Consider the following 24,977-nt stretch of genomic DNA (forward strand, 5'->3'; position numbering starts at 1 on the left):
TCTTGGCCAGGACGCTCTTGAAAAAGAGATTTCAAATCTCAAATGAGCCCTTCCTGGTTAAATAAAGGTTAAATCAAAATAAATAAACTATATATCCACTATTAAAACCAATTTACCTGAGTTTCTCTCTTTGACTCCTCCTCTGTGTGGTTGAGAGATCTGGATCTGCTCAGGGAGGTCTTCTCCACTCTGTACCGTACCTTCCCCGCTTTAGGTGACACAACTGTAGGCCCCTCCTCCTTCTCCCACTGGAGCTTATTAAACACCAGAGTGGAGGGTCCGTTGGCCCCTCTCCCCTTAGGTGACCCGGGAGCGCTGGTGACTCCCCCTGGAGTCTCTCCCCTGGTCCCTCTGACGGCCGAGGCAGGGCTGGAGGGGTCCAATGGGTATGAGTGACACTGTCGCCTGCTGTCCACGCTGCGTGACCTCCTTCGGTCCTCTGGGGCTATCCTCCCTCTCCTAGGCCCAGCTCGGCCCATCTGCTGGGGGCTGTCGAACTGGTTGATAAGGCTACCTATGGAGGGGATGGGTTCTGTGTCCACTGCGTTTGGGGACCTCCTGGGGACGTTGGTAACCTCGCTTGGGGGACTTAGTAAGGTGGTAAAAGAATGGTGGTGGGGACCTGGGGCTGAGACAGGGCCCGGACCTTGGGTCTGGGTGGGAGCTGGGACAGGGCCCAGTCCTTGGGTCTGGGTGGGAGCTGGGACAGGGGCAGGGCCCGGCCCTTGGATCTGGGCGGGAGCTGGGACAGGGCCCAGGCCTTGGATCTGGGTGGGAGCTGGGACAGGGCCCAGGCCTTGGGTCTGGGTGGGAGCTGGGACAGGGGCAGGGCCCGGGCCTTGGGTCTGGGCGTTAGCTGGGACAGGGGCAGGGCCCGGGCCTTGGGTCTTGGTGGGAGCTCTCTCTATACCCTCAGCAGGCAGAGGGATCCTGGCTGGTCCGGGTCTAGACCCTGCTCCCTGGGTCAGGGCGGCTCCTGCTCCACTCTGGAGACCTCTGGTGAGATGTCCCGGCCTAGGTACAGAGGTTGTCTGAGTGGGGGGAACAGAGAGTCTTCGGCTGGAGGAGAGGCGGGGGCTGAGGCTGTTCCAGTCTGGGTTGTAGGGTTTCAGCAGCTCTGGGTGTCTCTGGAAGTTCAACCCGATATTAGATGTCGGCATGGTCCTCTGTAACTGCTGTAAGTGTGAGTCCTGGAAGTCGAACATGGACACGGTGGACGCCAGCATCCTCTGTGATTCCCTACCCTCCCTAACCTCAGTCAGAGAACCTCCACGAGCATGGTTGGGAATACTGTGCTCCATATTCGGACTTCCTAACAGAGATCGTTCCATATAGGGACTTCCTACTGGAGATCGTTCCATATAGGGACTTCCTAACGGAGATCGTTCCATATAGGGACTTCCTACTGGAGATCGTTCCATATAGGGACTTCCTAACGGAGATCGCTCCATATAGGGACTTCCTAACGGAGATCGCTCCATATAGGGACTTCCTAGTGGAGATTGCCTATCATTCACCATGGAGGTGTAATCAGACTGGCTGTGGGCGTTGACAGACTCTTCCTGGTGGTCCCAGTTTCTACTGTAGCTCTCCAGGCCACCAGACGGCAGAGCTGCTCTACTATCCCCGTTGTTCAATACAACGTAAGGATGACCCTCAATCCCCTGGACTTGTATCCTCACCCCGAACGTGCTGCTGCTGTCGCCCTGAGGACGAGGACCGCCTCTGGGACCAGGTCCAGGCTGCTGCATGTTGTAGCCCTGTTGTATTCTACTGAAGTCTGGAGACGAGCCACTCGCTCCGTTTCTGTGAGACTCCATTTATGGGAGTCAACGTAGAGACAACGTTGAGACAACGTTGTGTGTAGGCTGGGTTCACACCAGTCCTGAATGAACAAGCGGACTTTCCCTCAGAACTGAAGAGATTCACAGCTGTAAAAGAAGCAAATAAAAAACACTTTGGTCGGATGATATGGGGCGGCAGGGTTGTCTAGTGGTTAGAGTGGAGGGGCGGCAGGGTAGCCTAGTGGTTAGAGTGGAGGGGCGGCAGGGTAGCCTAGTGGTTAGAGTGGAGGGGCGGCAGGGTAGTCTAGTGGTTAGAGTGGAGGGGCGGCAGGGTAGTCTAGTGGTTAGAGTGGAGGGGCGGCAGGGTAGTCTAGTGGTTAGAGTGGAGGGGCGGCAGGGTAGAGCCTAGTGGTTAGAGTGGAGGGGCGGCAGGGTAGTCTAGTGGTTAGAGTGGAGGGGCGGCAGGGTAGCCTAGTGGTTAGAGTGGAGGGGCGGCAGGGTAGCCTAGTGGTTAGAGTGGAGGGGCGGCAGGGTAGCCTAGTGGTTAGAGTGGAGGGGCGGCAGGGTAGCCTAGTGGTTAGAGTGGAGGGGCGGCAGGGTAGCCTAGTGGTTAGAGTGGAGGGGAGGCAGGGTAGCCTAGTGGTTAGAGTGGAGGGGCGGCAGGGTAGCCTAGTGGTTAGAGTGGAGGGGCGGCAGGGTAGCCTAGTGGTTAGAGCGTTGGACTAGTAACCGGAAGGTTACAACTTCAAATCCCTGAGCTGATAAGATCTGTCGTTCTGCCCCTGAACTGGCAGTTAACCCACTGTTCCTAGGCCGTCATTGAAAATAAGAATTTGTTCTTAACTAACTTGCCTAGTTAAATCAATAAAACATTTGTTGGTTCGTCTCCTCTTAGGCTCCAATAACCACCCCCTGTCTTTACAACAGTTTACCCCATGGAAAAATACATCACTTTCTATGTAATCAGGCGACTGTTTACAAAACAGAGAAGAAGTCATGCGGCCCAACTAGCAACAATGACATCACAACTCCAACAGCTGCAGCAAGCCACAGACAGACAGAGAGAGCGACACCACCATCAACAGCACATTGAAATAGAAAACAGTTTATTCAGTGTGTGCGAACAGTGTAACTATTGTTTACAGGACACAAAGTGCTGCATGACGACTGCCACTGTCCGTGGTCATTCCAACCAGGTTGTCATCATATACACAGTTTTCATCTACAGTTGATGATGTGATGAGATGGCACTTGAGGGAAAATCAGTTGTGGACGGAAACAAAGACACACATTTGTTTGTTTTAGAACAATGTGTATTGTTGTTGAAATAATCAACATGTAAAAGCTCAGCATTGAAATATACAGCAGGTAACTGTTACCGTATTCCAGTAGCTCCATCTCTTTGGTAGTGTTTTACAGCAAGTAACTTTGTTACCGTATTCCAGTAGTTCCATCTCTTTGGTAGTGTTTTACAGCAAGTAACTTTGTTACCGTATTCCAGTAGTTCCATCTCTTTGGTTGTGTTTTACAGCAAGTAACTTTGTTACCGTATTCCAGTAGCTCCATCTCTTTGGTAGTGTTTTACAGCAAGTAACTTTGTTACCGTATTCCAGTAGTTCCATCTCTTTGGTAGTGTTTTACAGCAAGTAAAACTGTTACCGTATTCCAGTAGTTTAAACTCTTTGGTAGTGTTTTACAGCAAGTAAAACTGTTACCGTATTCCAGTAGTTTAAACTCTTTGGTAGTGTTTTACAGCAAGTAAAACTGTTACCGTATTCCAGTAGTTTAAACTCTTTGGTAGTGTTTTCACATACTGTATGCGGCCCATTTTCTAAACTCCAAACTGGTAAGACGTGTAACGCAGCCAGTCTTACATTCAAAAACCTTTCACCACGCAATCAAGGCCTTAAAAATAAACGTTTACTGTGAAATATAATGAGTACATTGGTTTAAATCACAAAAACAAAATGATATCCTCTCTTTAGTTATTTTAACTATCAGCAAAAACTTTTAAGGTAGATTTTTTTACAATTTGCCCTTTGAATGTAGGGTTAGGGTTAGGGTTAGGGTTATACTGTAATTACAGTATATTACACATTAGGCAATACACTTGCACTACCCTTAAAATTGACTGAACATGAAATATTCAAAAAGGTATGATCATTGAAGACATATTTCACAATGCATTTAAATTAAAGAAATTAAAGAAACCTAAATGTTTAGCAGGCACTCGTTTGCGTCAAGCCTGTCTGGAGCATTTGGCCACAGGTTCTCATCCACATCCCTGTAAATATACTCATTGTTCATGCAACTGAGGAATACACCTTTTTTTTTTTTGGCATGGCGAATCCAAGCCTGACATAGGTCTCAATTGAAATCATTGCATGTCTCCTCCATGACCTGAAGTACTGTGGTACATTCATTGGGATGGCAATCATCCATCTTTGACCGGCATTATATTCTAGTATTGTAGTTGGTCTTGTGTGGCTCAGTTCCTAAGAACATGGCACAAGCAGTTGTGTGTTCGATTCTCACTGGGGTCGCATACCAAAATGTGTGGACTGTTGTCACTTTGAATAAAAGTGTCTGCAACGTAAATTACGGTATTACCCACGAGTAGGTTTACCAAACGTTTAAGTGATCATCAATTAAGAGCACTCGGATTAGGTCATAGTAAAATGTCTCTAAATAACAAAAGAGAAGAGGATCATAGCAAAAGTAACGTGAGCTTTGCATTGTGAAAGGCGAGTACTTTATATGAATATGTATGAAAGGCGAGTGCTTAATATGAACATGTATTGCAATGTGAAGCATGTACAGTATTTCTAGATAAAACACTGATAACATTTGATGGAAAAGTGCTTGGTTTTTAAAACAACTTCCTTTGTGATCATCTATTTTGAGTTTTGCACAAAAGAGCTATGAAAATGTACTACGTGCTTCTGAAAATGGCACCAAAGCGATAAAAAAAACTCTACTTGTTACAGTATAAAATAGGTGTACACTTCTTTAAATGAAAATAAATAGGACCAATAACAAAATACTCTCTCCTTCATAAGCACTTTATCTGACTCTATGTGTACGATTGTAATTAAAGACAAAGGATAGATGCATGAGTATTCCTCTATGCAATTTTACCAGCGGATAATGAAACGCCACCTTTACTAGCGGATCAATCGATGTTCTTGAACGATAAGATAGCCAACCAGGCAATGCCAAAAACCAGAATCACATCATAAAGCACTTAACTGTTCAATTGGTTCAAGTAACAGCTAGCTAGACAGTTCAGAAACGTGTTCCTGTGAGCAAACCCGTTTGATGGACTTACCTAAATTGGCGCAGTTCTTCTGTTAGTAGTGCAACACGCGCTGGCTGAAGTGACAGTCTCTTGTGGGAGTTACTGTATGGGAAGTCCGGATTCCCCCTCCCCATTCCACACAGTCTCTTGTGGGAGTTACTGTATGGGAAGTCCGGATTCCCCCTCCCCACTCCACACAGTCTCTTGTGGGAGTTACTGCATGGGAAGTCCGGATTCTCCCTCCCAACTCCACACAGTCTCTTGTGGGAGTTACTGCATGGGAAGTCCGGATTCCCCCTCCCCATTCCACACAGTCTCTTGTGGGAGTTACTGCATGGGAAGTCCGGATTCTCCCTCCCCATTCCACACAGTCTCTTGTGGGAGTTACTGTATGGGAAGTCCGGATTCTCCCTCCCCATTCCACACAGTCTCTTGTGGGAGTTACTGCATGGGAAGTCCGGATTCTCCCTCCCCATTCCACACAGTCTCTTGTGGGAGTTACTGTATGGGAAGTCCGGATTCTCCCTCCCCATTCCACACAGTCTCTTGTGGGAGTTACTGTATGGGAAGTCCGGATTCTCCCTCCCCATTCCACACAGTCTCTTGTGGGAGTTACTGCATGGGAAGTCCGGATTCCCCCTCCCCACTCCACACAGTCTCTTGTGGGAGTTACTGCATGGGAAGTCCGGATTCCCCCTCCCCACTCCACACAGTCTCTTGTGGGAGTTACTGTCTGGGAAGTCCGGATTCCCCCTCCCCATTCCACACAGTCTCTTGTGGGAGTTACTGCATGGGAAGTCCGGATTCCCCCTCCCCACTCCACACAGTCTCTTGTGGGAGTTACTGTCTGGGAAGTCCGGATTCCCCCTCCCCATTCCACACAGTCTCTTGTGGGAGTTACTGCATGGGAAGTCCGGATTCTCCCTCCCCATTCCACACAGTCTCTATTTTGAAAGTATCCCTAGGCGTTCCCTCCAGCGGATCTGTCCAGCTATTCAACCAATTGCAGGTGGCACAATTAAAAGGTTTTGATATAATCATTTATTTCAGAAATTCTGACATTGATAAAGATGTAGTATATTTAATATTATATTAGGTACTATATATATATAGGTATAGGTATAGGTAATATATATTAGGTACTTTTCCTATTCACAAATGCAAATGGTCTAAATCAAAAACCGAACTTTTTTTTCCCCCATTTTATAAAATAATTTAAACAATAGGGCACTACTTTAACTAAAATGAAAAACAGAAAGGCAATTCAAACTTGTTGTATTAATAATGAATGTGGTTTGTTTGTTTAGGATTCCTGGCGATGTTAATAGTTTGTATGTACGCTTGTTTTTGCATGTTTGTTGATATTTGTTAATAAAAAATAAAAAAAATAAAAAAAATATTCAGCAAATTGCGCAGGTGTTCATCCTCCTCATCTTCATCATCATCATTAACACCTCGAATAATACATACTATATGTCTTGTCTGATACTGTTGAAAGGGATAAATAAGAAATACTTCTGATATCTAAAAAACAAACATTTATTTCATTATATGAGCAGAACTTCTGTACACATTACTATTAATATAATGGTTAACATTTACTGAAGATGACATACAACATAACTGTAAATAACTGGAAGGTTTTTTACAAAGACATTCCCCATTCTGGAGCTCTCCCCATATACAGAGTCCAGAGTCCAGAGTCCAGAGTCCAGAGTCCGGAAGCCCAAAGAGAGAGTGGGCAATCGGACTAAGGAAGGTGGGTACCAGGCTGAAAAGTACCACCGGCACCTGGTAACCCAAAGGCCCAAAGAGAGAGTGGGCAACCCAGAGTCCGGTAGCCCAAAGAGAGAGTGGGCAATCGGACTAAGGAAGCTGGAAATCTCCCCAATATACAGAAAATCAGGGATTGCTTAATTAAAGATAAATATTTACACTGTCTTCTGAAGAAACACATACTTAGTTTAAAATTAAAGATCTGTAATTCAGATATTTACTTATTAGTAATTGTAGAAAATATAAACAATAAAAAGCTATTAAAAAGTAATCAATATTATGAATAAAAACTCTGAACAATTAAGTATTATTCCAATTGTAGCCTAAACAAAAAGCACAAAAAAAATCTGACTTGGCCAAGCGCGCACACGAGTGTACAGCTAAACTTGTACCACCCTAAGAGGTCGAATACTGACATAGGAGAATATAATAAAAATATTAATTAAACATTGAATTATTATTACCCCCAAAAAAAAGAGTTACCTTTTTTCTTCTTCACTGTACAACGAATAGAAAAAACATACAAAACACTTGCTGGTTAAAATGCATTTGTCAGTAACAAGTTATACGTTTAGGCACAGGTCAAATTCCAACAGGAGCTTCAGGAAATGTCCCTATCGTGACTATTGAGCTGCTGTAACACTTTTTCTGTCTCTTGGTCTCATAGCTTAGCTTACTTACTTTACAGTCTCGTAGCTTACTTTACAGAGAAACAATTGAATGTCCTTGGATGGTCTTGGATGGTCTTGGATGGCCTTGGATGGTCTTGGATGGTCTTGGATGGTCTTGGATGGTCTTGGATGGCCTTGGATGGTCTTGGATGGTCTTGGATGGTCTTGGATGGTCTTGGATGTGCCTGGATGGTCTTGGGTGGTCTTGGATGGTCTTGGATGGCATTGGATGTCCTGGGATGGTCTTGGGTGGCCTTGGATGGTCTTGGATGGTCTTGGATGTCATTGGATGGTCTTGGATGGTCTTTAACCGTCTCAGGATGATCCTCCTCCACACTTCATATGTAGAAAGAAAGAATAGATTATTTAACTTGGATCGACAGCAGATCAACACATGCTACCAAAGAAGATGCCTGAGATGCCTGAGCCATGGAGAAAACAGAGCAGGTGCACCCTCACTATTAAAATAAGGGGGTGGCAAACTTGTGTTTTTGCATGTCTTTTTTTTGGTACCAGAAAATTATTATAATCCATTAGGTCATTTGTCAATTTTTTAAAACATTTTTTATAGTCTGTATTAAAAATAGATATATCTGACCATTTTATAAAATATATAATAATTACCATGCTTGTCCATTACAGCGCAGAAAATCGCATGTCTCTAGCCGAAACCATTAAAATAAATAGGCAAAGACCCAGATTACCAGAGCTTGATCTTATTCTTTCTGGTTTCAGAGCAGCAATTTATCAAATCAAATTGCATTGGTCACATACACATATTTAGTTATTTAGTTATTGTGGGTGTAACGAAATGCTTGTAGAGGTACAGTACCAGCCAAGCTGTCATCAAGGCAAAGGGTGGTTACTTTGAAGAATCTAAAATCTGGAATTTGTATTTATTTTTACACTTTGTTTTTTTAGGTTACTTAAGTCAGTTAAGAACAAATTCTTATTTTCAATAACGGCCTAGAAACAGTGGGTTAACTGCCTGTTCAGGGGCAGAATGACAGATTTGTACCTTGTCAGCTCGGGGATTTGAACTTGCAACCTTCTGGTTACTAGTCCAACGCTCTAACCACTAGGCTACCCTGCTGCCCCTGCTGCCCTCAATATTTGTAAGTCACAGAGTTGGTTGGGTTTCAGACCTGTCAATCAATCACTGTGGGTGGGATTGTCAGGGGAGGGGGAGGAATGTTTGTGAGCCACAGGGTTGGTAGGGTTTCAGACCTGTCAATCAATCACTGTGGGTGGGATTCTCAGGGGAGGGGGAGGAATGTTTGTAAGTCACAGAATTGGTAGGGTTTCAGACCTGTCAATCATTCACTGTGGGTGGGACTTTTAGGGAAGATTAGTAATCTAGTTTAAAAACCATCTTTTAATGCTATTTATTGTAGCAAAACCCTGAGAAAAAATGTTGTGTCTGTCAAGTAAACATGGATTCTCCTTGTTGAGAAACAATATAGAATTGCTGGAAAATGGTTAAAAAAAGTATAATCTAAAATCTAAAATGCCCCAGATTGTGCACCCCCACTTTTATACAAAGTCAGGTGCCCATTCCCATACCTGTCAAATGTTTATAGATGTCCCATGGGGTTAGATGCATCTAGTCCAGGATGTAGTGATGCCTGGTGTTGCTGCAGGCCCTGGGCATCTGTTAACCCAGCTGACATCTTCTCCTGCTCCCTCCTCCTCAGACAGGCTGCCTTGGGGTTCAGGTTACGCTCTAGAGGTAGCAGATCACACGGACATTAACGTTAGGACTGCCCCATAGACCAGACAATGAACCAGGACATCAACATTAGGAATATCCCATAGGTGGCAGGTAGCCTAGTGGTTAGAGTGTTGGACTAGTAACCAAAAGGTTGCAAGAGCTGATCCCGCAGCTGACAAGGGAAAAAATCTGTCGTTCTGCCCCTGAACAAGGCAGTTAACCCACTGTTCCTAGACCAGTTAACCCACTGTTCCTAGACCAGTTAACCCACTGTTCCTAGACCAGTTAACCCACTGTTCCTAGACCGTCATTGAAAATAACAATTAGTTCTTAACTGACTTGCCTAGTTAAATAAAGGTAAAAAACTAGGACAACGTTGCTATTGTCCCATAGACCAGACAGGGAACCAGGATCAGACGTGGTATGACTGTCCCATAGACCAGACAGGGAACCAGGATCAGACGTGGTATGACTGTCCCATAGACCAGACAGGGAACCAGGATCAGACGTGGTATGACTGTCCCATAGACCAGACAGGGAACCAGGATCAGACGTGGTATGACTGTTCCATAGACCAGACAGGGAACCAGGATCAGACGTGGTATGACTGTTCCATAGACCAGACAGGGAACCAGGATCAGACGTGGTATGACTCTCTAATATCTCTGGTGTGTATTTTAATACTTGTGGATTCTGTCACGTTCACATATTAACACTCGTTCTCTCTCTCTTTCTCTCCTTTAATGTTTCGTTCTCTCTCTCAGTTAATCTCTCGTTCTCTCTCTCTTTCTCTCCTTTAATGTCTCTCTCTCTCTCTTTCTCACTTAATCTCTCGTTCTCTCTCTCATTTAATCTCTCGTTCTCCCTCTCTTTCTCTCCTTTAATGTCTCATTCTCTCTCTCTTTCTCTCCTTTAATGTCTCTCTCTCTCTCTCTCTTTCTCATTTAATGGCTCGTTCTCTCTCTCTTTCTCTCCTTAAATATCTCGTTCTCTCTCTCTTTCTCTCATTTAATGTCTCGCTCTCTCTCTCTTTCGCTCATTTAATCTCTTGTTCTCTCTCTCTTTCTCTCCTTTAATGTCTCGTTCTCTCTCTCTCTCTTTCTCTCCTTTAATCTCTCATTCTCTCTCTCTTTCACTCCTTTAATGTCTTGTTCTCTCTCTCTTTCTCTCCTTTAATGTCTCGTTCTCTCTCTCTTTCTCTCCTTTAACCTCTCGTTCTCTCTCTCTTTCTCTCCTTTAATGTCACGTTCTCTCTCTCTTTCTCTCCTTTAATGTCTCGTTCTCTCTCTCATTTAATCTCTCGTTCTCTCTCTCTTTCTCTCCTTTAATGTCTCGCTCTCTCTCTCTTTCTCTCATTTAATGTCTCTCTCTCTTTCTCTCATTTAATCTCTCGTTCTCTCTCTCTCTCTCTCTCTCTCTCTCCTTTAATGTCTCGTTCTCTCTCTGGCATTCCTCCTTGTCTTTGCCTCTCTAACTTTCTCTCTCTCTTTCATGCTTTCTCCCCAACTCTCTCTCTATCTCTCTCAAACACCCACCCTTCTCTCTGTCTGTCTCACACACCACCATCTCTCTCTCTCTTTCTCCTTCTCTGACCTTAATGGAGGAGAGAGGGAAGAGGTCATGCCCACGCCATCCCGTAGAAAGAGAGGAGGATACGTAGCTTCATGTTCCACTGAAGTACTTATTCATTCAGACTTTATATACAGGGCAATCAGAAAGTATTCAGACCCCTTTACATTTTTTCACCTTTGTTACGTTACTGCTTTATTCTAAAAATGGATTAAATACAAAAAAATGTCCACATCAAGCTACACACAATACCCCAAAGTGACAAATAAAAAACAGAAATACCTACATTTACATAAGTATTCAGAACCTTCGCTATGAGACATTAAATTGAGCTCAGGTGCATCCTATTACCATTGACCATCCTTGAGATATTTCTACAACTTCATTGGAGTCCACCTGTGGTAAATTCAATTGATTGGATATGATTTGGAAAAGGCACACACCTGTCTATATAAGGTCCCACAGTTGACAGTGCATGTCAGAGCAAAAACTAAGCCATGAGGTCGTTGGAATTGTCTCTAGAGCTCAGAGACAGGATTGTGGCGAGGGACAGATCTGGGGAAGGGTACCAAAACATTTCTACAGCATTGAAGGTCTCCAAGAACCTCCATCATTCTTAAATGGAAGAAGTTTGGAACCACCAAGACTCTTCCTAGAGCTGGCCACCTGGCCAACCTGAGCAATCAGGGGAGAAGGGCCTTGGTCAGGGAGGTGACCAAGAACCGGATGGTTACTCTGACAGAGCTCCAGAGTTCCTCTGCAGAGATAAGAGAACCTTCCAGAAGGATAACCATCTCTGCAGCACTCCACCAATCAGGCCTTATTGGTAGAGTGACCAAACGAAGCCACTCCTCAGTAAAATGCACATCACAGCCCGTTTGGAGTTTGCCAAAAGGCACCTAAAGGATTCTCAATCCGTGAAAAACAAGATTATCTGGTCTGATGAAACCAAGATTGAACTCTTTGGCCTGAATGCCAAGTGTCACGTCTGGAGGAAACCTGGCACCATCCCTACGGTGAAGCATGGTGGTGGCAGCATCATGCTGTGGGATGTTTTTCACTGCCAGGGACGGGGAGACTAGTCAGGATCGAGGGAAAGATGAACGGAGCAAATTCCAATTGGACATTGACCCTAAACACACAGCCAAGACAACACATGAGTGGCTTCGGGACAAGTCTATGAATGTCCTTGAGTGGCCGAGCCAGAGCCCGGACTTGAACCCGATCTAACATCTCTGGAGAGACCTGAAAATAGCTATGCAGCAATGCTCCCCATCCAACCTGACAGAGCTTGAGAGGATCTGCCGAGAAGAATGGGAGAAACTCACCAAATACAGGTGTGACAAGCTTGTAGTGTCATACCCAAGAAGACTCGAGGCTTTAATCGCTGTCAAAGGTGCTTCAACAAAGTAGAGAGTAAAGGGTCTGAATACTTATATAAATGTGATATTTCTGTTTTTTATTTTTTATAAATTTGCAAAAAATTCTAAAAACCTGTTTTTGCTTTGCTATTATGGGGTATTGTGTGTAGATTCATGAGAGGGAGGAAACTATTTAATCAATTTTAGAATAAGGCTGTAACGTAATAAAATGTGGAAAAAGTCAAGGGGCACGTTATATATATATTTTTAACTAAGCAAGTAAGTTAAGAACAAATTCTTATTTACAATGACGACCTAGCGGGGAACAGTGGGTTAAACTGTCTTGTTCAGGGGGCAGAACAACAGATTTTTACTTTGTCAGCTAGAGGATTCGATCAAGCCATCTTGCGGTTACTGGCCTAACACTCTAACCAAACACTCTAACCACTAGGCTACCTATATATATATATAGGTAGCCTAGTGGTTAGAGTTATATATATAGGTAGCCTAGTGGTTAGAGTGTTTGGTTAGAGTGTTAGGCCAGTAACCGCAAGATGGCTTGATTGAATCCTCTAGCTGACAAAGTAAAAATCTGCCCCTGAACAAGACAGTTTAACCCACTGTTCCCCGCTAGGTCGTCATTGTAAATAAGAATTTGTATATATATATATGTATATATATATAGGTTAGTCATTGAGATAACAGATATATGTGTCTTTCTGTGTTTTCCTAATCTCCTTTTCGATCGTATTAGAAGATAAGGTACGAGGTCATCCCTCAGACCTTCTCCCCCAATGTGTTTTTGAAAAGGAGGCGAGGAGAGAGGATGTGAGGAATCGAGGAAAGATTAATTGAGAAATAGCCATAATCTGTTTGGGATGGCAGGGGATGTTCGGGATGGCAGGAGTACTGACCTCTGACTTGTTGTTCTAGACTAAGTATTACAGCCACGGCCTGGTGAAGAACCAGCAGCTTGGTCTGCGGCTTCTCGCTCTTCAGGTGCAGCTGGGTCACGTGACCCAGCTCCTTGAAAGCTTCGTTGATGTCACGGACCCTCAGGCGCTCGCGGGCGTTGTTGGCCATCCGCCGCTCTCGTTCCCGCTCAGCCTTCTGCTCCGGGCTCAGGTTGTCCTCATCTTCATGGATGCTGCTGTAAAACGGGAGAGAGAAAGCAAGAGGTTTCAGGATTGGTACGTGGCGCCCTCTGGTTGGCATTTGTATGTATTTTTTTTAAAGTCGAATCTCTCAATCTGATATCCAGATACAAATCTAGTTGAATCTTTGAGCCATTACCAGCTTTTTATCAACGCAACAGACAGATAGGCATCTACACAGCCAGCGGGCTTAAATGGCTGAAAGGACGTCATTACCAACCCCTGCTGTGTAGAGAGGGACTACTCTGCTCTAGGGCCTAGTTTCCCAGAGCCTTCGCAGCATTAAGGTCATCGTTAGAACCATCTGACGATGTATCTTTAGTAGCCGAGCTGTTTCCCAAAACCATTGTTACTAAAGTTGCACTTGAAATCATTGGTTATTTAGCGACTGTATCAGAACACTCGTAGAACAGCTGTTGTTAGATGTTTTTGGTTTTGTTTTGCTCTTCCACATCACTTTATACACAGAAGGTCCCTGCTAAACACAGAATCAAGAGTGACCACTGAAAACTCCAGAATTAAGTTGCCTGATAATAATAATAATAATAATAATAGTAAATAACGATAATGATCACGATAACGATAATGATAATAATGATAATGATAATGATAATAATAATGATGATAATAACAACGGTAATGATAAAGACAACGATAATGACAATAACGACAATGACAATGACAACGATAATGAGAATAATGATGATGATAATGATGATAACGATAATGCCAATAATAATGATAATGATAATAATGATAATAACGATGATGATAATAATGATAATAATGATAATAATGATAATAATGATAATGATAATAATGATAATAATGATAATAATGATAATGATAATAATGATAATAATGATAATGATAATAATAATTGTCTAATTGACTAATAGCCTACAAAGTTGCCAATGTCTTTTCAATTGTTACACAAAAAAAGAAACTGTAAAATGATGCGTCTAATGAAAACCTGAGATGACTGAGGATGAATAGATTATAGGGTACGTAGAATTCAAATAGTTTGCCTGATTTCAGTTCATGTGACAAAACAATTCCACAAATTAACAAGACACACCTGTTGATTGAAATACATTCCAGGTGACTACCTCATGAAGCTGGTTGAGAGAATGCCTAGCTTGCGCAAAGCTGTCATCAAGGCAAAGGGTGGCAACTTTGAAGAATCTTAAATATAAAATCTATTTTGATTTGTTTAACACTGTTTTGGTTACTGCATGATTCCATATGTGTTATTTCATAGTTTTGATGTCTTCACTATTATTCTACAGTGTATAAAATAGTTTAAAAAATAAAGAAAAACCCTTCAATAAGTAGGTGTGTCCAAACTGTTGACTGGTAGCGTATGTGTTAAAAAAAACAGCACAAACAGAACTGGAGAGAAAGCTGATCTGGGACCAGGCTAGAGTTAGATTTAGAGAGAGAGAGAGAGAGAGAGAGAGAGAGAGAGAGAGAGAGAGAGAGAGAGAGAGATCATATAGCTGATCTGAGACTAGTCTAGAGGCAGAAAGAGAGCACAGATAGCTGATCTGGGAGCAGTCTAGAGGCAGAGAGAGAGTGCATATAGCTGATCTGTGACCAGTCTAGAGGCAGAGAGAGAGAGAGAGAGCATATAGCTGATCTGGGACCAGTCTAGAGGCAGAGAGAGAGAGAGAGAGAGAGAGCATATAGCTGATGTTGCTGTCTTCACCTGGTCATGCTGTCTCCTTGTGTCTTGTGGGACTCGCTCTCCTCATCGGAGCGCTGGCTGTGGCTGTCAGAGCTGTGTCTGTGTCTGTGACCCTGGTTGTGATGGCTGTGATGTAGCTCATACTGCTCATCTCTCTCCAGACCCTCCAACTTCAGCTCCAAGCCACCTAGTCCTGCCGGGAAGGAGTGGCCATTTTGATTCTGTGAACGTCTCTGCAGTGCAGGGTGGGAGTTGTTGTTCAGATTGACAGTGTCTACCTGCAATACACACACACGTTAAGAGGGTTACATAAAGATGATGTACAAGTTCAGTATTTCATTTACAGAATCAACTATTAATAAATAAATTACACTTTAACCACATTTCTTGATGCGGCATAAATTTTCTAATTTTAACTTTTATTTAACTAGGCAAGTCAGTTAAGAACAAATTATAATTTTCAATGACAGCCTAGGAACAGTGGGTTAACTGTCTTGTTCAGGGGGCAGAACGACAGATTTGCACTTTGTCAGATCAGGGGATTCGAACTTGCAACCTTCCAGGTTACTAGTCCAACGCTCTAACCACTGGGCTACCCTGCCGCCCATCCACTCTAACCACTAGGCTACCCTGCCGCCCCCATAATGACAAATAGGTCACCAAATTCTGTATCCCTGAACAGATCCCTGTTTATCTCACGGAATGAATTTAATCACAGAGGATGTTAATCCCCATAGCTCTCCTAAACATAGCCCCTAATTCTGTTCAGGAATCATTCATTGTAATGGACACACATATCCCTGGAAACCTGAATGAATGTAATAGCCCTACTAGGGATTAGACAGTTCTATATCCTCTAAAATGTAACGTAGACCAATTTCCATCACTCTGTCCTCTAAATATAATGTAGACCAATTTCCATCACTCTGTCCTCTAAATATAATGTAGACCAATTTCCATCACTCTGTCCTCTAAATATAATGTAGAGCTACTTCCATCACTCTGTCCTCTAAATATAATGTAGACCAATTTCCATCACTCTGTCCTCTAAATATAATGTTGTTTTATGCACAAAACAGACACAACCTGAAAGATTTTCACAGAGTAAGGACTGTGTCTCACCATGGCTGTGCCATGTGCCGTGGTGGGTCTGTGTCTATGGTGTGTCCCTGGTAGTGGGGTGTTGTGGATGTGTCCATGGTTGGCCTGGTTCAACAGGCTGTGGATGTCAGAGGGCAGGCTGGGGATGGGTCCCACCGTATGGTTATGCAGAACATAGATCACATCATCCAGTCTATCTAGACGATCCTCCAACTGAGACTAGAGTGAGGAGGGGGGTGGGGCAGGGAGATAGAGAGAGAGATAAAGAGAGAGAGAGAGAGAGAGAGAGAGAGAGAGAGAGAGAGAGAGAGAGAGAGAGAGTGTAGTGGAGCGAGAGAGAAAGAGAGAGAGAGAGAGAGAGAGAGAGAGAGAGAGAGAGAGAAAGAGTAGTGGAGCGAGAGAGAGAGAAAGAGAGAGACGGTGTGTTATTGTCATGAGAGAATATAAAAGATTGCATTGATTTAAGGTTGGTTATACATTTTTGAATTGTTTTTTATTTAACCTTTATTTAACTAGGCAACTATAACCCAGAAAATAATTGTTTAGTTGTAGTTGTAGTTACATCAAGTCAAATTGAAACTCGAGCTACCGTGCAGGTTGTCTTGTATGTCAAGTGAGTGTCACAGAGCTTCATGTCCTTACCAGAGATATAGGAGAGCACTGGTAACTGGGGGAGACAGAGGTCTGAGCAGACGTGTGCCACGGGTAAGCTGGGGGGCCAGAGCCTGTGTGTGGAGATGGAGATGGAGACCTGTCTGGTGTGGAGGAGTTTTCACTGCTACTGGTGTGGTCAGGAGAATAAATCTGAAGACAGACAGACAGACAGAGAGAGGAGAAGAGAGGGTAAAGAAGGAAGAGAAGGTGAGGGGCAGAGGATGAGTATGACGGGGAGGTAGAGGGGTAGAGGAGGAGGGGTAGATTAGGAGAGGTAGAGGAGGAGGGGTAGAGGAGGAGGGGTAGATTAGGAGAGGTAGAGGAGGAGGGAGAAAGAGGAGGAGGGGTAGAGAGGAGGGAGAAAGAAGAGTAGGGGTAGAGGAGGAGGGAGAAAGAGGAGGAGGGGTAGAGGTGGAAGGGTAGAGGAGGAGGGAGAAAGAGGAGGAGGGGTAGAGGAGGAGGGGTAGAGGAGGAGGGAGAAAAGGAGGAGGGGTAGTGGAGTGGTAGATTAGGAGAGGTAGGTGAGGAGGGGTAGAGGAGAAGGGGTAGAGGAGGAGGGAGAAAGAGAAGGGGGGAGAAAGAGGAGGAGGGGTAAAGAGGTGGAGGGTGAAGATGTGGGGGAAGCGGTGGGAGGAAGAGGTGGGGGGAAGAGGTGGGAGGAAGAGGTGGGGGGAAGATGTGGGGGAAGAGGTGGGAGGAAGAGGTGGGGGGAAGAGGTGGGGTGAAGAGGTGGGGGGGTGAAGAGGTGGGGTAAAGAGGTGGGGCGGAAGAAGTGGGGGGAAGAGGTGGGGGGAAGAGGTGGGGTAAAGAGGTGGGGGGAAGAAGTGTAGGGAAGAGGTGGGGGGAAGAGGTGGGGTGAAGAGGTGGGGTGAAGAGGTGGGGGGAAGAGGTGGGGGGAAGAGGTGGGGGGAAGAGGTGGGGTAAAGAGGTGGGGGGAAGAGGTGGGGGGGTGAAGAGGTGGGGTAAAGAGGTGGGGTGAAGAGGTGGGGTAAAGAGGTGGGGGGAAGAGGTGGGGGGGTGAAGAGGTGGGGTAAAGAGGTGGGGGGAATATGCGGGGGGAAGAGGTGGGGTAAAGAGGTGGGGTGAAGAGGTGGGGTAAAGAGGTGGGGTAAAGAGGTGGGGGGAAGAGGTGGGGGGGTGAAGAGGTGGGGTAAAGAGGTGGGGGGAAGATGTGGGGGGAAGAGGTGGGGGGAAGAGGTGGGGTAAAGAGGTGGGGTGAAGAGGTGGTGTAAAAAGGTGTGGTGAAGAGGTGGGGGGTGAAGAGGTGGGGTAAAGATGTGGGGGGAAGATGTGGGGGGAAGAGGTGGGGGGAAGAGGTGGGGTGAAGAGGTGGGGTAAAGAGGTGGGGTAAAGAGGTGGGGGGAAGAGGTGGGGGGTGGTGAAGAGGTGGGGTAAAGAGGTGGGGGGAAGATGTGGGGGGAAGAGGTGGGGGGAAGAGGTGGGGTAAAGAGGTGGGGTGAAGAGGTGGGGTAAAAAGGTGTGGTGAAGAGGTGGGGGGTGAAGAGGTGGGGTAAAGATGTGGGGGGAAGATGTGGGGGGAAGAGGTGGGGGGAAGAGGTGGGGTGAAGAGGTGGGGTAAAGACGTGGTTAGAGGACTGTGAGGAGCAACTCCATGCATCATTTTAAAAGCACAACCTGTAATTTCTCTGTGTGGTTTTACAACCTCTGCCTCGGGCTTTGCAGCGAGGCTCGTAAACCGAGCTGACTCGTCAATCCTGGTTACTGGTCAGACAGCATCCAATTAACACACCGGCAGCACGAGCACGACCCAGGGCTACGTTAATAATGTGACACAGTCACTTGTTATACTAGGAACCGTATACTACGGGTCATTTCCCTAGTAGTCATCGTGGATAGAGGATATTGTTCTCTGGCTGGCTACAGGATTGGGGTCAATTCCATTTCAATTCAGTCCATTCAGGAAGTAAACTGACATTCCAAATCCAATCCAAATTCTCAGGAAAAGCCATAGAATATTAGAGGAACAGAGTATGATAGGACAGGTAGACAGGACAGGTAGACACGACAGGTAGGTTCCAGTACTTACAGAAGCTAGTGCTTTCCCCAGGGCTGCTCCAGTCTGTGACCTTCCTGTAGAGTGGTTTCCTGTGGTGTTCTCTGAGCTGTTGGCTGACTGGGTGTGAGATGCAGCAGGGTTGTTACGGTGGAAGGTAGACATAGGAGGAAGACCCCTGTTCACCTCTACAGGTGAGACTGAATGGGGAGAATAGTCCTGCGAAACAATAAACAACATACACATGATTTGGCAGCGGACCAGAGTGCATCAGTATATACAGTACCAGTCAAAAATTTGGACACGCCTACTCATTCAAGGGTTTTTCTTTTTTTTTACTATTTTCTACATTGTAGAATAATAGTGAAGATATCAAAACTATGAAATAACACATATGGAATCATGTAGTAACCAAAAAAAGTGTTAAACAAATCAAAATATATTTTATGTTTGAAATTCTTCAAAGAAGTCATCCTTTGCCTTGATGACAGCTTTGCACACTATTGGCATTCTCTCAGCCAGCTTCATGAGGTAGTCACCTGGAATGCATTTAAATTAACAGGTGTGCCTTGTTAATTTGTGCAATTTCTTTCCTTCTTAATGCGTTTGAGACAATCAGTTGTGTTGTGACAAGGTAGAGCTGGTATACAGAAGATAGTCCTATTTGGTAAAATACCAAGTCAAATCAAATCAAATTTTATTTGTCACATACACATGGTTAGCAGATTGTTAATGCGAGTGTAGCGAAATGCTTGTGCTTCTAGTTCCGACAATGCAGTAATAACCAACGAGTAATCTAGCTAACAATTCCACAACTACTACCTTATACACACATAAAGGGATAAAGAATATGTACATAAAGATATATGAATCAGTGATGGTACAGAACGGCATAGGCAAGATGCAGTAGATGTTATTGAGTACAGTATATACATATGAGATGAGTAATGTAGGGTATGTAAACATGAAAGTGGCATTGTTTAAGGTGGCTAGTGATACCTTTTTTCCATCAATTTCCATCAATTTCCATTATTTAAAGTGAGCTGGAGTTGAGTCAGTATGTTGACAGCAGCCACTCAATGTTAGTGGTGGCTGTTTAACAGTCTGATGGCCTTGGGATAGAAGCTGTTTTTCAGTCTCTCGGTCCCTGCTTTGATGCACCTGTACTGACCTCGCCTTCTGGATGATAGCGGGGTAAACAGGCAGTGGCTCGGGTGGCTGTTGTCCTTGATGATCTTTATGGCCTTCCTGTGACATCGGGTGGTGTAGGTGTCCTGGAGGGCAGGTAGTTTGCCCCCGGTGATGCGTTGTGCAGACCTCACTACCCAATGGAGAGCCTTACGGTTGTGGGCGGAGCAGTTGCAGTACCAGGCGGTGATACAGCCCGACAGGATGCTCTCGATTGTGCATCTGTAGAAGTTTGTGAGTGCTTTTGGTGACAAGCCTAATTTCTTCAGCCTCCTGAGGTTGAAGAGGCGCTGCTGCGCCTTCTTGTGGGTGGACCAATTCAGTTTGTCCGTGATGTGTACGCCGAGGAACTTAAAACTTACTACCCTCTCCACTACTGTCCCGTCGATGTGGATAGGGGCGTGCTCCCTCTGCTGTTTCCTGAAGTCCACAATCATCTCCTTAGTTTTGTTGACGTTGAGTGTGAGGTTACTTTCCTGACACCACACTTCTAGGGCCCTCACCTCCTCCCTGTAGGCCGTCTCGTCATCGTTGGTAATCAAGCCTACCACTGTAGTGTCGTCCGAAACTTGATGATTGAGTTGGAGGCGTGCATAGCCACTCAGTCGTGGGTGAACAGGTAGTACAGGAGAAGGCTCAGAATGCACCCTTGTGGGGCCCCAGTGTTGAGGATCAGCGGGGTGGAGATGTTGTTACCTACCCTCACCACCTGGTGGTGGCTTGTCAGGAAGACCAGTACCCAGTTGCTCAGGGCAGGGTCGAGACCCTGGGTCTCGAGCTTGATGACGAGTTTGGAGGGTACTATGTTTTTTAAATGCTGAGCTGTAGTCGATGAACAGCATTCTCACATAGGTATTCCTCTTGTCCAGATGGGTTAGGGCAGTGTGCAGTGTGGTTGCGATTGCGTCGTCTGTGGACCTATTGAGGCGGTAAGCAAATTGGGGTGGGTCTAGGGTGTCAGGTAGGGTGGAGGTGATATGATCCTTGACTAGTCTCTCAAAGCACTTCATGATGACGGAAGTGAGTGCTACGGGGCAGTAGTCGTTTAGCTCAGTTACCTTAGCTTTCTTGGAAACAGGAACAATGGTGGCCCTCTTGAAGCATGTGGGAACAACAGACTGGGATAGGGATTGATTGAATATGTCCGTAAACACACCAGCCAGCTGGTCTGCGCATGCTCTGAGGGCGCGGCTGGGGATGCCGTCTGGGAATGCAGCCTTGCGAGGGTTAACACGTTTAAATGTTTTACTCACGTCGGCTGCAGTGAAGGAGAGTCCGCAGGTTTTGGTAGCGGGCCGTGTCAGTGGCACTGTATTGTCCTCAAAGCGAGCAAAGAAGTTATTTAGTCTGTCTGGGAGCAAGACATCCTGGTCCGCGATGGGGCTGGTTTTCTTTTTGTAATCCGTGATTGACTGTTAGACCCTGCCACATACCTCTTGTGTCTGAGCCGTTGAATTACAACTCTACTTTGTCTCTATACTGACACTTAGCTTGTTTGATTGCCTTGCGGAGGGAATAGCTACACTGTTTGTATTTGGTCATTTTTCGGGTCACCTTGCCCTGGTTAAAAGCAGTGGTTTGCGCTTTCAGTTTCTCGCGAATGCTGCCATCATTCCACGGTTTCTGTGGGTACGACATCGCCGATGCACTTTCTAATGAACTCGCTCACCGAATCAGCGTATTCGTCAATGTTGTTGTTGGACGCAATGCGGAACATATCCCAATCCACGTGATCGAAGCAGTCTTGAAGCGTGGAATCAGATTGGTCGGACCAGCGTTGAACAGACCTAAGTGTAGTAGCTTCTTGTTTTAGTTTCTGTCTGTAGGCAGGGATCAACAAAATGGAGTCGTGGTCAGCTTTTCCGAAAGGAGGCCGGGGGAGGGCCTTATATGCGTCGCAGAAGTTAGAATAACAATGATCCAGGGTTTTACCAGCCCTGGTTGCGCAATCGATATGCTGATAGAATTTATGGAGTCTTGTTTTCAGATTAGCCTTGTTAAAATCCCCAGCTACAATGAATGCAGCCTCAGGATGTATGGATTCCAGTTTGCAAAGAGTCAAATAAAGTTTGTTCAGGGCCATCGATGTGTCTGCTTGGGGGGGAATATATACGGCTGTGATTGTAATCGAAGAGAATTCCATTGGTAGATAATGCGGTCGACATTTGATTGTGAGGAATTCTAAGTCAGGTGAACAGAAGGACTTGAGTTCCTGGATGTTGTTATGATCACACCACGTCTCGTTAATTATAAGGCATACCCCTCCGCCCCTCTTCTTATCAGAAAGATGCTTGTTTCTGTCGGCGTGATGCGTGAAGAAACCAGCTGGCTACACCGACTCCGATAGCGTCTCTCCAGTGAGCCATGTTTCTGTGAAGCAAAGAACGGTACAGTCTCTGATGTCTCTCTGGAATGCTACCCTTGCTCGGATTTCATCAACCTTGTTGTCAAGAGACTGGACATTGGCGAGTAGTGTACTAGTGAGTGGTGCGCGATGTGCTTGTCTCTGGAGCCTGACCAGAAGACCGCTTTGTCTGCCCCTTTTATGGCGTCGTTGTTTAGGGTCGCCGGCTGGGATCCGATCCATTGTCCTGGGTGGAGGGCAAAACACAGGATCCGCTTCGGGAAAGTCACATTCCTGGTCGCAATGATGGTGAGTTGACGTTGCTCTTATATTCAGTAGTTCCTCCCGACTGTATGTAATGAAATCTAAGATTACCTGGGGTACCAATGTAAGAAATAACATGTAAAAAAAACAAAATACTGCATAGTTTCCTTGGAACGCGAAGCGAGGCGGCCATATTATAGCAAGAACAGCAAAGAATAGAGTTACCAGCCTCAGAAATTACAGCCCAAATAAATGCTTCACAGAGTTTAAGTAACAGACACATCTCAACATTAACTGTTCAGAGGAGACTGCATGAATCAGGCCTTCATGGTGGAATTACTGCAAAGAAACCACTACTAAAGGACACCAATAATAAGAAGAGACTTGCTTGGGCCAAGATACACGAGCAATGGACATTAGACCGGTGGAAATCTGTCCTTTGGTGTGATGAGTCCAAATTTGAGATTTTTGGTTCCAACCTCCGTGTCTTTGTGAAACACAGAGTAGTTGAACGGATGATCTCTGCATGTGTGGTTCCCACTGTGAAGCATGGAGGAGGAGGTTTGATGGTGTGTGGGTGCTTTGCTGATGACACTTTCTGTGAAATTATTTAGAACTCAAGGCACACTTAACCAGCATGGCTACCACAGCATTCTGTAGCGATACACCATCCCATCTGGTTTGCGCTTAGTGGGACTATCATTGTTTTTCAAAAGGGCAATGACCCAACACACCTCCAGGCTGAGTAAGGGCTATTTGACCAAGAAGGAGAGTGATGGAGTGCTGCAACCCTTTTGACTGGTACTGTACATGTGCTGGGTTAGTATCTACATCTGTGTGAGCCCATCACAATAAAACTATAAATAGAACATTATTTATTTAAAACTCTTTGTGTGAGTGAAGTCATGTACAGTCAGTTCTTTACCAGGTGATTATGTGCTGGTTGCATGTTGTTGTAGCTTCCTGATTGGTGAGCTGAGGCCCCTCCCACCATGCCTCCAAAGCCAGGCTGGTTCATTCCATTGGAGTTCCACGTGTCAGGTGAACTGTTGTTCCCCTGTCGCTCACTGAAAAAGGTTCCCGTGAACACGTTGCCTGGAGCTTTGGAGGAGGGGTGTGAGGATGAGTCAGGGTTGAGGAGGTCGTCATGATTTGGAGATTGAGTATAGACCTGAGAAGAACAAAGGGGGGGGAAACAGCTAAATGAAAGATTGTGAGGAACTAAACGTCTATAACACTGAAACAATGACTTCATAAAGTTACTCTTCCTAGTCACTGGAAGAGATGTCAGTGGCATAGTAGAAACCAGAGACCAAAAGTATGTATATAAACACACATTTATTTAACCTGGCAAGTCAGTTAGGAACAAATTCTTATTTTCAATGACGGCCTACGAGGGAACAGTGGGTTAAACTGCCTTGTTCAGGGGCAGAACGACAGATTTTTTTACCTTGTCAGCTCAGGGATTCGATCTAGCAACTTTTCAGTTACTAGTCCCAACGCTCTAACCACTAGGCTACCTGCTGCCCATATACAGTATGTGAATATATACAGTCTAGTCTATATGAATACTTGTGGACATATACAGAATAGCCTATATGTGAATACAGTATATACAGTATAGCCTATATGTGAATATATACAGTATAGCCTATATGTGAATATATACAGTATAGCCTATATGTGAATATATACAGTATAGCCTATATGTGAATATATACAGTATAGCCTATATGTGAATATATACAGTATAGCCTATATGTGAATATATACAGAATAGCCTATATGTGAATACAGTATATACAGTATAGCCTATATGTGAATATATACAGTATAGCCTATATGTGAATATATACAGTATAGCCTATATGTGAATATATACAGTATAGCCTATATGTGAATATATACAGTATAGCCTATATGTGAATATATACAGTATAGCCTATATGTGAATATATACAGTATAGCCTATATGTGAATATATACAGTATAGCCTATATGTGAATATATACAGTATAGCCTATATGTGAATATATACAGTATAGCCTATATGTGAATATATACAGTATAGCCTATATGTGAATATATACAGTATAGCCTATATGTGAATATATACAGTATAGCCTATATGTGAATATATACAGTATAGCCTATATGTGAATATATACAGTATAGCCTATATGTGAATATCTACAGTATAGCCTATATGTGAATATATACAGTATAGCCTATATGTGAATATATACAGTATAGCCTATATGTGAATATATACAGTATAGCCTATATGTGAATATATACAGTATAGCCTATATGTGAATATATACAGTATAGCCTATATGAATACATATGTAAATATATGACTATGGATCAATGCAATACCAGAACTGTCAAATCAAATCAA

At 44.5% G+C, this 24,977-nt stretch overlaps 2 protein-coding genes across 4 annotated transcripts in view; both read right to left on the minus strand.

Annotated features, from left to right (window-relative positions):
* The window catches only part of LOC110502568 (cingulin-like protein 1), a 28,109-nt gene extending 22,836 nt beyond the window's left edge, over positions 1-5,273 (minus strand). For 2 of the 3 annotated variants that reach the window (XR_005039255.1, XM_036960789.1), the window contains exons 1-2: positions 5,113-5,272; positions 117-1,931 (exon numbers count right to left, since the gene is read on the minus strand). Coding sequence is in view for 2 of the 3 variants with exons in the window: in XM_036960789.1 (XP_036816684.1) it covers positions 117-1,820 (1,704 nt within the window). In the remaining variant the exon portion in view is untranslated. Of the gene's footprint in view, positions 1-116; positions 1,932-5,112 lie in introns of all 3 variants that reach the window. The other variant, XM_036960790.1, reaches the window with a different exon arrangement.
* A 903-nt stretch (positions 5,274-6,176) lies between these two features.
* LOC110502573 (transcription factor 12-like) overlaps positions 6,177-24,977 on the minus strand; it is a 28,660-nt gene continuing 9,859 nt past the window's right edge. Inside the window, exons 2-9 of the mRNA XM_036960791.1 lie at positions 23,502-23,747; positions 18,814-18,999; positions 16,755-16,916; positions 16,134-16,331; positions 15,033-15,289; positions 13,085-13,320; positions 9,093-9,252; positions 6,177-7,865 (exon numbers count right to left, since the gene is read on the minus strand). Of these exons, the coding sequence (XP_036816686.1) occupies positions 9,104-9,252; positions 13,085-13,320; positions 15,033-15,289; positions 16,134-16,331; positions 16,755-16,916; positions 18,814-18,999; positions 23,502-23,747 (1,434 nt within the window). The 3' untranslated portion in view covers positions 6,177-7,865; positions 9,093-9,103. The remainder of the gene's footprint in view (positions 7,866-9,092; positions 9,253-13,084; positions 13,321-15,032; positions 15,290-16,133; positions 16,332-16,754; positions 16,917-18,813; positions 19,000-23,501; positions 23,748-24,977) is intronic.

This window comes from Oncorhynchus mykiss, chromosome 2, assembly GCF_013265735.2.
Source record: "Oncorhynchus mykiss isolate Arlee chromosome 2, USDA_OmykA_1.1, whole genome shotgun sequence".
Lineage (NCBI taxonomy): Eukaryota > Metazoa > Chordata > Actinopteri > Salmoniformes > Salmonidae > Oncorhynchus > Oncorhynchus mykiss.